Source organism: Sphaeramia orbicularis, chromosome 11 (genome assembly GCF_902148855.1).
Source record: "Sphaeramia orbicularis chromosome 11, fSphaOr1.1, whole genome shotgun sequence".
Lineage (NCBI taxonomy): Eukaryota > Metazoa > Chordata > Actinopteri > Kurtiformes > Apogonidae > Sphaeramia > Sphaeramia orbicularis.
This window is the reverse complement of record NC_043967.1, coordinates 36,737,111-36,756,268: the sequence shown is the minus strand read 5'-3', so window position 1 is coordinate 36,756,268 and position 19,158 is coordinate 36,737,111. Positions and strand designations below refer to the sequence as shown.

Here is a 19,158-nt window from a genome sequence, read left to right as displayed (position 1 = left end):
CAAGTAGTCCAGAGAGCCGCTATGAATCATCCTTCCTCCATTCTGCAAAATGCACCGTCACTCAGCCAGACAGCCAGCCGGTCAGTCAATCAGTTAGCCAATCAGTTAGTCAGGCAGGCAGAAAGGATTTCAACCGACTTGGACAGCATTTGCAACAGACAGTATCAGCCAGAGAAAGAAATGAAGCTGCTCAAAAGACATAGCTTCCAAATGAGTGCGCCGTCAAATATTCCAGCGGAGAATTTATTTGTCACAGGGCCACACCATTATACTTTACATTTCGGCTAAAATTTGCTAAGAGGTCTTACTTATGTCTTTGTGCATCAGAAATCAATCTAAGTGAATCCCCAAAGGAACTTTGTGTTGGTAAATGCAAGTTCTGCAAATTGACAGGATTTCAGTTCTGTTGCAACATGCTGATGGACATATGAACTATGTTTTCAGCTCAAAAATGTCCAATTTCATCACAATTAATGCTGTATTTTCATGTCACAAATGGCCAAGTTATATTTGAACTGAATTGACCTGAAAAACAAATATTCTATTCTTTTAGATTCCCCAGTTTTTCTTACAAGATTATATACTACATATCACGTTTTATTTTTACAGGTTCAATATGGAGTATGGTGCTGATCCATCCTGCTTATGTTACGCCAATACATACATTAAGAATGTCACACATCACTTTTTAAATCAACAGTTTTCTAATAATAAGCATTTTTATAAAGAAATAACAATTCTATATTGTTATTTACTCTTTAGTATGATGATAAACTATACAATAAATAATTCTGATCCTAGTTTTTGCACAGGGATCATTTGTGGAAACAGTGACATGGCTGCCGAGCATCAGTATGATGGGATCTGTAACAACCATGTCACATCCGTCCACTGCCACATTTTGTGTTTTTGTGTCAGCTGTTATTGTTTTAGATCCACAATACTAACATTTATGAATAACAGGAGAATTAGCAATAGTAAGTATATAAGTTTATTCCTAATAAAGTACTGGTACTGACCAGAGCATCATGGGTAATGTCACGTCCGTCCACCAGCAAAAGTTTTCACATACACGTGCTTTTCAAAATCCAATATTTCTTAAAATATAGCTTCCACTGTTAAATAATATCAGTAGTCTGTGCACAAATGTATTAGCATTATTTCAACACAGTTCTATGCATTTCTTATAACTTTTTTTTTTTTTTTTGACAAAAATGGCCACTCATTTGACCCCCTAAGTATATTTTAGCTGACATACACCTCACCTTTCAAACAAATCCAGCACTTTCACCTCCCAAATACAGAGTTTTGGAAATGCTGCTGACCATGTTTTGGTTTAGAAAATCCAAGGTTGTGTTGTAATGCGTACCGACAAAAAGCTGTATTCAACCGGTTGATTGGATTTTATCAGTGCCGCTACATTCTGATTTGTTGCACCCTTTCACATGGTCTTCCTTTCTGCAGGAAAACAAGATGCTGCACTTGACTACCAGCTGTAAATTCAACAGGGATACTGAATTACAGGAAATTCTGTTCTAGTTGTCTCTGTTACCAGCTGCTGTACAGTAAAATTTTGTGTTTTATCATAATACTACTGATTAAATTCACAGCAGGCGAGCTGTTACTCAAGCAATTTGCAATAATTTCCATTTCCAGCAGAATTTCAAACTATTTTAAAATAATCTCTTCATGGTGATGTGGCTATAGTCTTTGTTTTCCTTCATTAATTGGCATGTGATAAGTAAAGTGGGATATTCATTAAAGCTGCAGTGTGTGGAAAAAGTAATTAAAATAGCCAAAAATGATGATCTCCCGTGAAAATAATGATTTGAATCTGATATTGTGTTTTAATTACAAAAATAGAGAAATATATTGACTGTTTCTGGCCTGTGTGTACTCTGAAATTATGAGCCAGAGAATATTTTTGTGTTAAGGATTTAGTTTGTTTGTATTGTTGAATAAAACATAAAATGTCTCATTGTTTTGTCCTTTAGAAGAGCAAGTTAATGTTAACGAGCTAAAATTTGGATTCAGCACCTTAAAATTCCAGCCATTTTTTTTTCCTGTAACACAGAAAAAAAAAAGTCATACTTACAACAAAGTGAGAGTTGTTGAGCCATGTGGAGAACAGGCATGGTTTAGGCCTCTTTTCAAAGCTAAGGCTCTGGATTTTTTTTGTTTTTTTTTGTTTTTTTGTGCCACAACAGTCAGGATCACTGTCAGTCGTACTGGATTTAAGCTATAAAAGTTTGAACACACTGAAAAAGAAGTTTTGATCCTTACCCGATTTTCTTTTGAGAAAAAAAATGCCTGCAGAGGGATGTAGGTTGTAGGAATGTACTTGGAAAAAAATATGGAACCACAGCATGAAGCCTTACCTAGTTCCACTTCACATTTGAAAATAATACTATAGAAAATGGCACACAGGGTTTTCTATGGATATATTCAGCCATCTTCAAAAGTCTGCTAAATGGTAAAAGTGCCAAATTTATGGATATAATACTTGATGTGAACTAATGTGGACTACATTTATTGGACCTTTGTTGGTTTAATAGGACCATTTTTATCAGTGTTTTATCTTTTGGCAGAGGACTATGAGGTTTCATAGGTGTGTATTAATAGTTTTGTTTGTTGCTGGTTTGATACAAGTGTTTGGTGAGGCTGCTGTTCTAGTGCCTTTATAGTCTACATCTTTCAAACCTCAAGAAATTTATCTTACCAGAGGTGTTGAAAATGTTTTGACATTCAAACCAGAAGCTGTACACCAGCCTTATTTATTTACTGTGACATGAAGTAGCATGCCCGAGGGCCATTACAGCTTAAGGAGTAATGTTGTGAAAGCCTGCCTTAAATTGAAATAAAGAAAATGGGGACAAAAAATAAATACTGACGATATCATAGACCGCAGATGTGTCTCTGTCTTGTTGCATCTTTTATGATACTTTTCGTCTCGTTTCTTCTACTGTCACCCGCCCAAACATCAACTTTTAAACTGAAAATGAATGATGATTTGGTGTCTGTTGTGATATTTAGTAGGCTAGTAACCTTTATATCGTGATAGCATTGTTTCTTATTCATTTTTAAACCTCACAATCATACTTTCTATAATTAATGGATGTATGAATTGTGAGGCCACTGGTTGTTTTCTGAACTGCCATTATGAAGTTGTTACTCTGCAATATGGCCATCACCATGTTGGCTTTGACGAGACAGAAGTGACTACATTTGACAATATAGTCACTTTTTATTTGAAAGAAAAGGGCAGAGCTGGGGGGCACAAGAGTTCAGAACCATCTGCAAGGGGTCATGGTTTAATGCTAAACACTAACCACCCACTTGGTAAAATTATCACAACTCCAGTAAAGTTGTGAATGATAAAATGTGTTTGTTTTAGGCTACGTTCAGATTGTAGGCAAATGTGGCCCAAATCTGATTTTTTTTTTTACTCATAAGTGATCCGATTTTTGAAAATCCGACCCAGGCCACTATCATATGTGGTCCTAAATCCAATACATATCTAATATTTACCTCTGCCAAGGAGGTTATGTTTTTGCCAGGGTTTGTTTGTTGGATAGTTAGCAAGATAACTCAAAAAGTTATGGACGGAGTGTCATGAAATTTTCAGGAAATGTTGATACTGGCACAAGGAAAAAATGATTAAATTTCGGTGGTGAACGGGGGGGGCAGATCTGCCTTGGCGGAGGTCTGCCTTCTCGAAGTACTTTTCTAATTTGCAATCCAACTTAAGTCTGAATGGCCAGGTCCCATTTATCTGATACTTACATTATTGAAATGCGACAAATGACACAATTCTGCATCCCAGGAATGTTACTTTCGTAAACATGGTGCGTGCCTGCATGGTCACATATTACATCAGGACCTCTTTTGTGCATGCGAGACACTTCAGGGTTGCATTCAGTTCATACTCAAAACTGTTAGAAGTCGCATTTAAAGTGTAATATGAACGAGCACACAAAAAAAAAATCAGATTTCACCCAAAAATCCAAATTGTGCTTTAAGACCTGCTGTCTGAACGTAGCTTTAGTCAATAAAAAGAAACTCCAAAGTCTGAATCAGAAGGCCAACAAGCTGTCAATCAAAGCTCAACATGGTGGACATCAGAGACTTCTACTTAACATGAGATGTTATTAATGGAGCCATAACTTACAGATGGGACCAACGGAACATTTTTAGACGGTCAAAAAAAGATAAATGACACTGGGATGACTTCTGGAGAAAAAGTGATTTAGTAATTTTAGATTGAAGTTTAGTGTAAATGTATGGGAAGCAGGGCTTTTTGGAGCCAATCCCAGCAGCTGTAAGCTGTATTAAAACTTTCAGATACTTCTACAACAGCCTCATTTTTGAGCCAAGGTCCTAGTCCCTTGCTCTCAATACTGATGTTTTAACTTTAGAAGACTTCAGTGGAAAAACTCTGATTTGAAATCATAGCTTTGCAGTAACTGGAAATGTTCCTGATAACACTCATCACATAGAATTCATGTTAGTGGAAAGCATTAGGGCCATATTTTCCTCTTTTTTTTGTATATAATTGCTAAGGTGAAAGCTGAACCAAGACCTGAAGGAAGACTTGAATGTGGAAATCATAAAACAAAAAGTGAAAACATGTAATACTGAGGTCAGTCAATCAGTGAGCCAATCAGTCAGTCAGTCAGGCAGGCAGAAAGGATTTCAACTGGCTTCGACAACACTTGCTACAAAACAGCCAGAGAAAAGAAGAAGTGGAAGCTGCTCAAAACACAAAGCTTCCAAATTAGCACTCAGTGAAAAATTCAGTTGGCGAATTTATTTGTCATATTCTTTGTTTTCCTTCATTAATTGGAGTGTGACCAGTAATGTAGGATATTCATTAGGGCTGTAATTTGTGGTCACTTGGGTACTGCAGAATTCGGTCTTTTTTTATTGGAGCAGAAACATTGTGGATGACTAGGGACTCTGAATTGATATGCACAATCACATTCTACAGCACCAGAGGTCTGCAGCACAGAGATTGAGCAATCGCAACCCATTAGGCACCAATGAATTATGGCTAATGCATCTTAAACATTTATGGAAACATGCAGCTGACTTTCACACATGCTCAAATAAACTTTACCTCTTCATCCACACACTCGCCTGAAGACACTGTGACTCACCGCAGGCGTAAGTATAGGCATTAAAACACATAGTATGAAGATGATTACAAGGCTGCGGTATACAAAAAAAAACACACAAGCACAAAGGGAATAAACACACAGTTAAGACTCAAATATGTAACACCGCACATTGCATGCTTCTTAGCCGGTAAGACACTTGTGGAGAGTGATGAGAGTGATGCCTCTCCCCTCCTCTTCCTCCAACTCTCGGCAGATTGCATCACCATCCGTCAGCCAGACTCCGACAAACAGCAATTACCCCAATCGACAGATAACGAGAGCAAGGCTATCACTCACAGCCAGGACGCTCCATAAAGCAGCCAGACATTACCATGGAGAAGTCATTTATCTGCCTCTCCTCTAGCAACACCCCCCCTTCCACCACCACTCCACCCCACCCTGATCTTTACTTCTACTACCTGTAACCTACTGTTGACACGGGGGGTGGGCTTCAACTTCAACAGATGCGAGGTCTGACAATATGCCTGAATTAGCAAAACAAGTGTATTTTTGGCTCTGATTTTTGACTGCCTACAAACAATTTTACTCCCATGTGCCTGTTCTCCTGGTTTGTAGAGTGCAGGGCTCAGTCTGCTAAACGTGATAAAGTATCATGTACTGTTCTTCTGTAATACAATCAGAAGGTTACAGCATTTGGATTAGAAATGGATGACAAGGCCAGCCAGTATCCATAAGGTTAAGGACATCGACCACAATGTAGCATCCCTTGTTTGATTAATGGTTCCAGTGACCTTTATTGCAGGTCATGTCCTCTCTCTCTAACCATCTCTTCGTCCTTGTTTCTTCTGTCCTTTCTGCTGGGAGATATCAATAAAGGTGTAAGAAAAAAAAAAAAAAATCCAAAAACAAAAATGAAATGGCTGACAATCTGTTAAAACCCACTCACTCCAGATAAAGCAGATTTTCTAGGTTTTAAGTGTAAAACTCTCGATAACATACTAACATTTCTTCGTTTATTAATTATATATTAGTCATATTCATACTGCAATATTTACCTCACTGTTACAAATTACACTGTGCATTTTTTTTCATCATTTTGGTGGCACGGTGGTGCAGTGGTTACAACTGTCACCTCATAGCAACATGGTTATAGATCTCAACTTGGCAGCGACTGGGGCTTCTCTGTATTTGGATGTTCTCTGTTGGGTTTTTTCTGGGTACACGGTAAAATGACAGGCAAAGAGGTAAATTTTTTATCCCAAATTGCCCTCTAAGGTGTGAATGTGAGTGTGAAAAGTTGTCTGGATCTATAGGTCAGCCTTGCAACAAATGGCAACCTGTCCAGGATGTACGCCACCTTCACCCAGGACCGGCTCAGATCGGCTCCATCAGGACTGGCCAAACAAACAAATATGATAGAGGAAATGTGACACAAAATCAAGTACTTAGAAATAAAGGTCGACTGATATGGGTTTTTTTAAGGCCGATGCTGATTTTAAAAAATTTGGTCAGCTGATGGCTGATATCTACAGCCAATTTTTGAGGTCGATATTTAAGGCTGATTTTTTTTTTAAGGCACATTGACCGTAAAATATAATTGAAACACTCAGATAATTAACATTTTTATGCAGCAAAATAATTTAAGTTATTAATACACATACACATAGTACTCTTTTAACATTTATTGAACTTCAAGTACTGTCCACACAGGTATCCAATCAAATATCTTATCAAATTTTTACTCCTGATCAAATATCAGCTTTCAAAAAAAAAATTAAGGTTGATGACGATATTGAAAATAATCAATATATTGGCCTGATATATCAGCCGGCCTCTACTTAGAAATAGGAGGGCCGCCAAGCATTGAAATAAAACAAGGAACTCACACTTAAACCAGCCACTTCAGTTGCATGGACATTGTATCAGTATGAAAAGTCTAACACTCTAGGCTTTTAATTATTTTGTTTGTAACTATAGTTTACATACATACAGCGCACATGCATAAATTATATTTTTATATTTCATTTATGAATATTTTGTGATGTGGTTAATTTTTACAAATTTGCACACAGGCTCTAAATAGAAGGAGAAAAACCATCACCTATGAGAAGTACCTTATATTTGTCAAATATAAACTTCATAAGAAGAAATCATTATCATTATTATTATTATTATTATTATTATTATTATTATTATTATTATTATTATTATTATATGAAATTACCTTCCTTACAGTATACAACATTTACTGTTGGTGTGAAATACAATGTTTTAAGTTTTCATTTGACAAAGTTAGGGCTGGTAGCTGACAAAGAAGGTGGAAAGCACAGAGTCCAATTTCAGCTTCAAATCGTGGATGACGCAAATGCTTTGTCAATATTTTCCTGCTATCTGGCAGAGGCAGGGTTTGGGATGAGGCAGTTGACAGGGATTAAGTAGAGATTGGAGGGCTTCAACATATAGGGCTGGGCCAAAACTCCTGTTTTATCATTATCCCCCCTTGTGAGCATAAAGCACACTTATGCGGTGTCGGTTTCAAGGTTATTTCTCACAAAGTGGGATGAACAAAACCCTCTACCGACGGATTTACAGTCCTGTAAACTGCTATCCTATCACCCCTCCTATCATTCCATTTCCATGATGATGCATTATATCATTGTTCATTATTTACAGCCGCCAGTGAATTTAAATTTTGATATAAGTCATCTTTTCAAAAAATCTACTTTTGACTTTTCTAGGGGGAAATATAAGGATACCAATCCTAAACCAGTGTGACATATCAGCTAGAGAACTTGCAGTTTGCTTGGTCTTATCTTTTCACTTATGCATCAATCTTCTCTCTCTCTCTCTTTCTCTCTCTCTCAGCATCCTGTTACAGAAGAAGGCAACCTATTTTCCCTGCAGCGGTAGAATTCCATCAGTCTTCTGTTATTCCTTTTGAAGACCCTATCTGAATGGAAACGGCTTTACGCTGACAATCCACAGCTGTCTACACATCTATCAATCCGTTCTTTCATCAATCTTTTACCTGTCTCTTCCTCACATGAAAAGGCCACTGATTTTCCGCTGCAGCTCTACACATTTTTATTCATTTCAAAAACACAACCTGAATCTGTTTTTCTACACACCTTTTGCTAACCTGCTTCTGTTGAATTTTTTTTTTTTTTTTTTACTCAGAGTTTCTTCATCCTTTACCCTTCACTTCACACATCTCCCCTTCATGACAACACAGCTATCTGTCTGGTCATCCATCCATCTCCCAACACTTTCCCGACCTGAACAGTCAATTTCTCTCCCCTTTTAGCCAACAGAATGTTGTCTTTCCAGCTCTGCCTTCTTTTCCCACTGTATCGCAACTCTTTCATCTATTACTACATAAACTCTTTCTACCTTTTAGCGCTCTTCCAGCACTTTCCTCCCCAATTCTTTATCTCTCCCTCTCTTTCCTGCTATCTCGCCCTCCTACCAATCACCCTCTCTCATCCAGAACTATCCTATCTGGCTGGAGTGACTGCAGCAGATGTAGCCTGGCCACAAACATCTGCTTGCCTTGTCCCGCTGTAGCTCTACTCTGCTGATCAGACTAACCACTTTAACTCCCTAAAGCTTGCTGTCCTTACTGCTGCCTTAATTTGCAGCTGGGCTAAATCACAGCATAATATGTTGCAAAACACATGAGGCATGCAATGGAAATCTGACAGCCAGACACATTTTAACCCTATGCATGTCAAGTGAATAGAACAAAATTAAAACTAACAGGGTCTCTGCACATTATGGCACACAAATACACATCTCCGCTGAAATCTAGCACCATCATGTCAGTGATGCAAAGTCAGAAATGCCCATTTCTTCTAAACTGCCCCTCTTTAGATCCATTTATTTTATTGAATTTCTCTGCAGAATTTATGTGCTCTTATACTCCATACATGTCATTGCCTGTACTGCATCCACTGGTACAATAAATCAATCATTAAGGAATATGACATGTTTTTTTTCATGAAGTATATAAACAATATTGAGCTTTTATTCTTATAGACCCTATTGAAAGAGAAATTCAGGTTCTCAGGAAAATTGACGCTTACCAATTAATCGTTAATCGATCGATAAGGTCAACCAACTAATGATTAATGGATCACGCGATACTTTGCATCCCTAGTTTAAAGTAGACAGGTGCAATAGTATCGTATTTGGAAATCATACAACAAAATCTGGTTATTAATATCCACATATAAATGATAAAAATGGGGATCCTAGTGTTTGATTACCACATACTGCACCTGCAAAATCATCTGTGATGTTTATAAGGAACACTAGGGCAGGGCACTGTCAAATTAATGAGATTAATCGAATATTAGCTTCTTAATCATTGTGAAAAAGGCCTAGATACATAATAAATCCCCGTTTGTTCTGATATATTAAGATAACATCTTCATGTAGACAGAAAAAAAATGTTTAGATTAGGCCTAAACATTAACACACAATAAAAATAAGACAACGAATAAAAATATAAATTTTTCGGGCTGTACTCTATCATATCCCTATCAAAACTTTTATCTTACATTGCTCCAAATGTTACTGCATGAAAATAATGCTACTTGTTTATAATGTATGCCAGTATTAACCCTTTCACGCTTAAATTGAGAATTTATTTGTGTTTTTATTCCTCCTAAGGCATGAAAAAAACACTGCGATGGATTTTTTTTTTATGAACCAATTTTTCATGGAATTGCAAAAATAACCACTCAGCTGGACACCATGCGTTTAATTTTTGAAGCAAAGAAACATGTATTTTACTGACATTCTTTGTGAAAACTATGAAAAAAATGTTTTAAAATGCTGCTAATCTGATGTTTTGTCACATTTTAACATACTCTAATATTAGTTATTACTCACTTTATGGAGATAATATGTAAAAAAAAAAAAAAAATAAAACCCTTTTTGTTTAAAAAAAAAAAAAAAAAAACCCTGTTAATTACCATCTCATAACAATAACAAGGAACTGATTTACACTCAAACATGTTCCTGCAGATCAAGTTTATCAAGAACAGCAAAGTTACAGCAATGGTATGAATGCCAGTGTATGAGATGAAGCATTTAAGCGTCCACTGTGTTGGCTGATATGGAACTAAAACAACAAAATCCATGAATATACAAGAGAACAACTTTGAATAAATGTCCACTGTAGTGACCAGTATGCACGAAAGGGTTAAACACCATCATCACTTGGCAGATTTGGCCTATCCATCAGTAATGTGAAACAAAAGCAATGAGAAAAACAAGTTTTACAAGTCCAGAACTTTGACAGGTGGCAGCCAATCGCTAACCCTACAATAGGACAACACAGCTGTGACTGGTGAGTGAGAGTCATTTTGACATAGTCCAGTGACCCCAACTAGGGAGGTCAGCAATTCTTTTATTGCCAGGAGACAAAACTGTCTCCTAAGAAGTTCAGAAGCTCCAGAAGTGAGTCACTTTCATTGCTGCCATTGTTTGTGTTTCTGTTACCTCACCTGACTGAATCCACTCTGAAGCAATTAGAGAGAAACCAGGTTAAGATGTAGACATGCAGCAGTATTCTGGTTTCTCTCAGAGTAACCAGGATATGGTCTTATCTTTCTAGAATCGAGATATGATATTTACATGTCTTCAAACAAAAAAAAAAAAGCACTTACATCTACAGTACACGCATCCATACTCCCAGTAGGACTTATGTTTTATGATAATAACTCATTATTATATCACACTGAATTCACCATGCTTGCTCACAGTATGTTTGTTTTTTTCCCACTGCATCCCTTAAATCCACACAACACCTTCCAAACAGAGTAAACACTAAGTATTTAACACACAAACACAAAGACATTGGATATTATAAAAACGGTCACTGTTGTAGGGCACACAATACCAGTAAAATATGACATAAAAACTGAACAAGAAACACACTTTTATATCATTCCCCCTAGATCAACTTTAAAGCCTCCCATCCTACAATTCCAGACATTTTTTTTAGAGTCTGAATATCAAAAACTAAAAACTATTTTAAGTTTTAAGGCTTTTTAAGAATCTGTGGGGACTCTGAATAAATTAAATTAAAGCACTCGATCCTCCTTGCATTAGTGCATCGTGTCCTCCTGTGCAGTTGTTTAATGATTTAGGTAAAAGTAATTATGCCTCAATAACCCCATCTTGTAACAGTAAATCAAGTGTAATCTCGAAGAGAAGAGGAGAAGAGAAGAGAAGAGAAGAGGAGAGGAGAGGAGAAGAGAAGAGAAGAGGAGAGGAGAAGAGAAGAGAAGAGAAGAGAAGAGAAGAGAAGAGAAGAGAAGAGAAGAGAAGAGAAGAGAAGAGAAGAGAAGAGAAGAGAAGAGAAGAGAAGAGAAGAGAAGAGGCCTAGTTGGAAACAGAGATATTTATTCACGGAGAAAATTGAGATACAACCGCAAATCAATATCAAGAAATGCTTTCTTATCAAGGAATTCCATATGTTCACTGTACACTTAAAAGAATATTCCTATCTACTGTATAAATTGTACATTATAATGGGCTGGGTGTATATATATTGCATAATAAGGTCTATCTGTGTATTAAAGATTGCAGAATGCGAGGAAAAGCTGCCTTGAGCGTGTTACGGTGGCCTGTCTCTTCGATCTCTATATACTTGCATCATTTGACAGAACTCAATTTGCATGCTAATGCTTTGCATAGGGGGAAGGTCAGACCACAAACAAGGTTATTTATCACTAACATACGCAGGTCTCTAATAGGACAAAATTACACTCATTCTAAAAGCCCTTACTTTATGTTCTGTCACTGAAGCTCACAAAGAAACCTGACAAAAGATGGGTTTTGGCCAGATTATTAAAAACAAATTTCTTTCAAAGCATTGAAGTAAGCACTGGGTTATTTATCTAGCATAATATCAGCAGGCTTTCACCATGCTCTTTGCTGGTATGGAGGCTCTGTGTGAAAAGGAGATGCTGTTTGTTTTGGATGGAGCTGAGTGCAGTTGAGCGCAGGGTTCACTGCAATGTTTCACTGTAGTGTTAACATTTAAAAGCAGCCAGGGGAGCTGTGCTGAGCTCTTAAAAATAACCAATTCTCATCTCTGCAGCTGACACTCCTGACCTTGGACCATTATCATTGCAGCACACTCAGACGGCTTGGCATGCACAATCTGTACAGAGCCAGCACAATGCACATACAAAGAGAAGAAACAGAGAAGGGCTTCATCCAGCACACGCTCACTCTGAAAGCATGTGGAAAGAAAAGTGCAAACACAATGTTTTCACTCTGAAGAAAGAACAAAAGCACTCTCTGACTCTGTCACTCAATATACACAAACAAAACAAATTCATAACAGATGAAGCAAACTAAAACAGCCTCCTAAATAATGCATGATGTGTTTTATCTGAGTCTTTGCCATGTTCGCCTGTCCATAACTACAATATTCAGGTAAGAAATGGAAATAGCTACTGTGCGGCTTCTGGATGTTTACCTCACCTGCATCTGTGGGGGATTGAGTTTTAAACAACTCCCAGAACTGATATTTGCACATTCTGTCTTCATGTCAACTTGCTGGGACTGTTTCTCAGGGAGAGATTATCCAGACTTAGAAATAATTTGACGCCAAGTAGCAGGACATGAAGTAGCAGGTTCTCCAGTGTCAAGAGGACCAGTGCCAAGTCTAGGTGGTCATTATGGTTATGCTACACAGCATGTTCACAAAAATCAACTGGTTTATTCTTGCATGCCATTAATCAGCATGTCATTTATATATCAGGTCTTTTACGGGGTGACATTGACAGGCAGATTGTAAGTAACTGTTCATCTTGTATTTTTCACACATTTTGGGGCAGTTTGAGTCTTCTTTTTATGCTAATAAACAGTGACTGGAAGGCAATATTGGAATATATATTTTTACCTCTGCCGAGGAGGTTATGTTTTTGCCGGTGTTGGTTTGTCTGTCTGTCTGTCTGTTCGTGTGCAAGATGACTCAAAAAGTTATGGCACTGATCTGCCTTGGCGGATGTCTATGCTCTCCAAGTGCTTTTCTACTTTAAATTTGTGTTTCATTTTTGGGTTTTGTTGCAGTTAGTTTGAAAGCAAAATTGTTAGTTTAGTTTTTAGTGTTTGAAAATAGAGAGATGACTTTTTATTAGTTGTACTATTTGTTTTTTTGTTATTAGATGTGTTAGTGGATGTGCAATACTTAAAAAAATACAAAATGAGACTCTAACTCCAACTTTTGCCGGCATGATGACAGGCATGGATGGACTAGCGAACATGTGCAGTGCTGCCCGTTGATATTGGCAGAGAAAAACAAAACAGGCTGATCTCCACATAAAAATGACCATATGCCTTGAGTTGAAGTTGAAGTTCAGCTGGACTGGTTGAGTTCTGAACTGATGAAGTCTCTTGGACAAGAGACAAAATGTTCTCAAAACAAAACTAGTTGATCTTCGAGAACAACTAAAGATGAACAATGACCTCTGCAAATGAGAATTTACACAGACATACGGGTTGATAAGTGTTGGGAACTGAAACAAACCATTTTTGCATACCTTATGGGGGCAGGTCACAACATTAAATAAGGACAATCCTGTAGAGGGGGTGGTCGGAGATGGATATGGAGGAACCACAGTCTTTGCAAAGTTAAAAACATGATCGCAGAATCCAATCTCCAAAAGTATTGTTTATTTTATAGCGGCCATTATGAATTCTTCCTCTACTCCTTCCCCAACTATCTTTCCAAACCTGAAGTTGTTTTTGTGCCTAAATTTGACTAACCACAGCCATCACAATATCACAGCTTAAAAGCAACAGTAATGTAGCAGCATTTGTATCTGTTCATTTTGTAATTATGTCATTGGTGAGTATGACTAGAAATCAATGTCATTTGAAAGCTGAGGACCTGCTGAAAAAACTGACAGATAGATTTACATCCACCCAAAACACTAGACTGACGTATGAAATAAAATGACAAACAAGCAATATAGTCTCAGTAGGTTAGCTTCTTTGTGTAGGGCCTTGCTTTCATTTTTATTTTAATCAACAATATTTTTTGACATCTAATTTTCAACACTTCATGAGTTTTTGTTAACACTAATAACCTTACAGGAAAGACAAACATTAGGGAGGAGAGAACATGCAGCAAAGGACAGGGTCAGATTCCAACCTGCTGTACTGTAGTTACATGGGGTGCACACTATGAGGTGACCTACCAGGGTGGCACTTTTAGAACAACTTTAAACTGATTACTCCTCACATCCACAGTAAGGTCGCCACTTGTTTTCTATTATTGGGATTATGTTTAATTAATATCTGACAGACCATTACTTTAGGCAAGTCTATACACAAATCTGCTATAGTTGTCTGTTGAATAAATCATGAGTCAGGATTAAATTTGTCTGATATAAACTTTCACACTTGACTGACAGGATGGTGTATTAGTTTTAAGAAAAGCTCTATATTCTGCACTTTTAAGTGTCATAAAGCAGCCTTTCTATCAGAGCTTGGCAAATACATATCTGACAGTGAAAACATTTGAAGAGGCTTTTACGTGTGTTTGAAGTCAGACGCTTTTCAGAAGTGGAGACACCATCAAGAAATCTCTTTCTATATTTAAAAAAACAAAACCTTCAGTAGCTATATCAGGACTTTGTACCCAATGATCAGGTCTTCTTTTTTTGATACGGTTACAGCTTCAGGTAGCCCATTATTTCATTTAAACAATGACATCAAAAGCTACTCATCCCTCACATTTTAGAATCTATGCTCAGCAGCTGAAACCACACATAAAGTACAACAGTTTATGCCCGCTGGTGAGTGCTGCAACAAGAAAAACTGATACGCTGTGAGCTTTACCTTTAGGCTTAGCTCCATTCCACTGTAAATGTGAAACCCATGAATCCAAACACCACACCAATGTGTCAATCTCATAGTTCATCTTACGCTCACCCATATCTGAGCGTTACTTGGAGCTGCAAAACATTTGCAACCTGATGTGGTATTGCACACTTTTCGAGAAGAGTATGTTGTTTGCTGACTCTCATCCCATTGGACTTAAACTCAGCGTTAAACCTGACCTGAGCATTGCAAAGGTCAAGGGCTATAGAAGTCAAAAGAAACGCTGTACATCATCAGCAAACATATAGATCCCGAGGATGTGAAATCATATACTATCTACTGATAGACAGAAACATGTCCATGAATTCCAGATATAAAAAGGTGGAACACTGGCAAAACTCCAACTCTGACTAAAGCAAACATATGGACACAATGTTCTGAGTATATAGCACGCTGGCAGAGGGTTTGTAACAAAGGTGATTCCTTCACGGAGGAAGCACTTCCTGTGGGCTTCTATTTTAAAAAGCAGAACCATTACTCCTGTCAGCCAATCCACAGTTATTGTGCCCACATCTATGTGATATTGAAAAAGGCATGTCAAGCAGAACAGCCAAATGAAATCCACTCCAGAGCTGGCTGAACTTTTTGGCTACCCTTGAGATGGAAATGACCCAACCAACTTCTCTCCTAACTCAACAGATGGCTTATATTAATCCATTACTAGTGTTATCAGTTTCTCAAACAAAGTGGGTTTTCCCAAGAATTTCTGAGGGGGGTTAGGTCCTGTGGTTGTAATTGAGGGGTCATATTATCATGGGTTTTGGTGGGGTTAATGTTATTTTACTGATAACTTGCAATTTCACGTCATATTTCGTTACAATATCTACAAAACACATGCAGTGGTTTCACATAACACCCAGGCATTGCCAAGACAAAAAGTAGAACAAATATTTTCGAGGATGAGGTAAGTGCACTGTCCTAAAGTAACCCTTCACAGTTCTGTGAGATAATACAACCAGAACTGTCCATGTAAGAGGTAATGGGTTGGATGATAGATGGTTTATAGTGTTAATGTTACTAGACAAGGAAGTTTATTTAAGTATGTTTAAATGATTTTTTTAAATGTTTGTCAGCACTAAAACTTTTCAATGAGTCCACATTAACCTGTAGATGTGTATCACGCATTACCTTAAAAGTGGTGACACAAAACAGGTTCAGAAAGCATTCAGCTGCTGTTCCAATTAGCACTGTTCGTCAACTTCCATTTTTTACATCACTAAGTTATTAAGGTCATTAGCTAAACTGTAAATGCTTGATTCCCCTTCGTTAAAGATGGGGTAGAAGATCCTGGAAAAGCGATTAGAGCAAGCTACATTTTGAAGGTACACAATTCACAAGTCCAATCCCTTTCTTCAGACTTCCCCCCGAAATCACGCCTCCAGAGTACCGGAATGCTCAATGCTTGTTCCAGAGGGTTCACGAGCGCTACACAGCATTAATTTGCCCCCCCCAGTATGCGGATCCATGCATACTTCATTCATTCTCCTCCAACACCCCCCGCTCTTATGATTCACCCCCCCTCTGTGGATCTGTGCGTCCCTCTGAATTCAGGTCTGTATATCAGTATATTAGATCAGAAATTGGACTTTTCACTTGTTGTTTTGATGCGTGTTCTAAGTAATCTCGGGCTAGTAAGAACAGCTGATTGCAGTAAGACTGATGTCAGGCTACCAGCCCACTAAAGTTTGCTATGAATGCTGTAATCCTGTGCATTTCACCACTATGTTTGTCGGCAGAACAGCTCCAATTCATACCTAACTGGCAAACGTTACATTCCCTAGTGATTTATGTTAGTGACAAAACGGCTTTCCTGTGAACCTTCTATCCTAATATAGCTGATATAGCCAAGCTCTGGCTGTGGTTCTGTTTCCTGTCCAAGTGCTCCAAGCCTCTGAGAATGGGTGATTCATGCACCCGCAGAGGGGGGAGTGACAAATGGCAGTTGAGTTTGATAGACATATCACCATCAATCATTTTGACGGTCTGGTTAAAATGATTGGATGGTGTTTTTTCAGTCCTGTCCATTCCACAGGTGACTAAAATATATATTTTTGTATTAGACCATTTAATTAATTGGTTGCAATCGGGGTGTGGAGAGTATTTTAAGTAATATAGTAAAAAATGCTCCCGGAAAACATCTCCTACCCTATCTTTAAGTTCTTACACATTCTGGTCTGCCATGTTTACTGTTCAGTTTATCATGAACAGTAATGATCATGATAAACTGAGCCTGAAAGGTCTGAAAGTTTATCATGACTTCAAGTGAAGCAGTGACTCCACATGAAGATGCTGATCTGTAGTACAGTGATAGAGATAACCCTATGTGAGGACAGATAGCGTAAGAATAAAGAGAATCTCTGCTTGCTGTTCAAAGTTAAGGCTCTATGCGACCTACATGTAAGTTGTCACCTTACTGAGAGTGAGACTCTGCCAGGCCCGGTATATTCAGTCTGTTACGAGACTGTGGCAGAACAAGATATACATAGCGGGCTGCCATGGTCTATAAAATTAATGGGAAACACTGTTGTGATTTATTTGGCTTACACGCTGGCTTTCACCTGTCTCTCTCCTACTGTCACACAGCCGTGCTTTTTTCTGTGCTTTTTAATTTTCTGAGGTGCTGACACAAACACGGACCGTTCCTGACAGATGTAGAAATATTACTTTTGCATGTTTTGAACACTTCTCTCCCTTTCTCTTTCAACAGAGGTTGTATGTTTTTCCACCACAAATTCCGAACAATCTGCTCTGTATCTATTTCTGCACACCAGATAGCCATGTGACCATACAATGCACACGCTTCACTGCCTAAACAGAGGCTGATTGGTCATCTCTTTATTATGGCTCTAGGTAATGAGCAGATTGCCAACAAATAGAATAGGTTGTCACGTTCACGGGACCACATTTTTTATTTAATTAAATCTTACCCTTTACGATCACAAATACTGACATTGCCATTGTGATTAGACTAATCGTGCAGCACTAATGTTAACACAAATCTGATGGGAGCAGTCTACTCCCACATACTGACCACTATCACATGCAGGGACAATGTTTTCCATGAGTCATCAAACTCTGCACCCTGCTACGGTTCAGAAATTTGTCAAAGTGATCCTAGGTTACAAAACACAGTTAGATATTTAGTCCTACAAAGGCTCACACTACGCTTTATTATAAAGTGTTGTACTTGAGGGTTAAAATAATCAACTGCACAAATTTAGTCTGTACAAAAATGTTTTCGAATGCAGCACTTGTCGAGAGCATTTCCCAACAGCAGTATATTGCTTGCTTGTAAACACACAAACTCCATCAGCAATAAAATTTATCAAGTGTAGCCTTGTAATTTTGTTTTGTACAAACCACATTTTTACAGCCTCGATAGATGCAAACCAAATAATTGAAAATCAGCTATTAAGGCCACAGGTTAAAGATAAAAACAATAATACAAACCTAATCTATAATGAATTTAGACTCCAGTTATCATGTCCTTTCTAATTATTGTTTTCTATTTTTAAGATTGGATTGTTCGTACTGATTACACCACCCCTTTCAGAATCAAGAGTGGACTTGGTGGTTTATGTGTGATTTATGTTTTTTATGTTAAGTGATATGACTACAGGTAACCCGCTACCCTGACAGTGTGACGCCATAAAGCTAACAAACACAATACCTTGTTGACCTCCAGGATTTCTCGCCTCTCCTCGGTGGCAGGGCGGCTCTGGCTGGCTGAGCGATCTTCGAGTTTAGAGCTGTCATCCTCCACAAAGGGTATCAGTTGCTGGAAGGGACAGCAAACAAAAATCTGGCTATATTATTTACTGTTAGCAAAACGACTGTAAGAGGATCCCATCCAAAGCACTGACATATTCAATAAAGTGCAATGTATTAAGTTTATCATTTACAGTTAGATACAAAATTTAATACTATAATCTGTCTGTGGCGAGTTACAGTCACCTACACAAGTGTAATGCGGGTGTGAACTACAGAGAAGAAACTTGGCTCTTCTCACTGCGACATGAGCTGTCCTGAAAATATATGTGAAATTTTTGCATATTTTGTCAGAAGTTTTTATTTTTCTTTATCTACAGCCAAACATATAGACAGTAGGGCTGGGCGATATGGAAAAAAATCATAT

General features: G+C 37.9%; 1 protein-coding gene across 1 annotated transcript in view; it reads right to left on the bottom strand.

The window, feature by feature from the left end:
- Window positions 1–19,158, bottom strand: part of med30 (mediator complex subunit 30) — a 69,685-nt gene that overhangs the window by 29,880 nt on the left and 20,647 nt on the right. Inside the window, exon 4 of the mRNA XM_030148073.1 lies at window positions 18,694–18,801. Within this exon, the coding sequence (XP_030003933.1) occupies window positions 18,694–18,801 (108 nt within the window). The remainder of the gene's footprint in view (window positions 1–18,693; window positions 18,802–19,158) is intronic.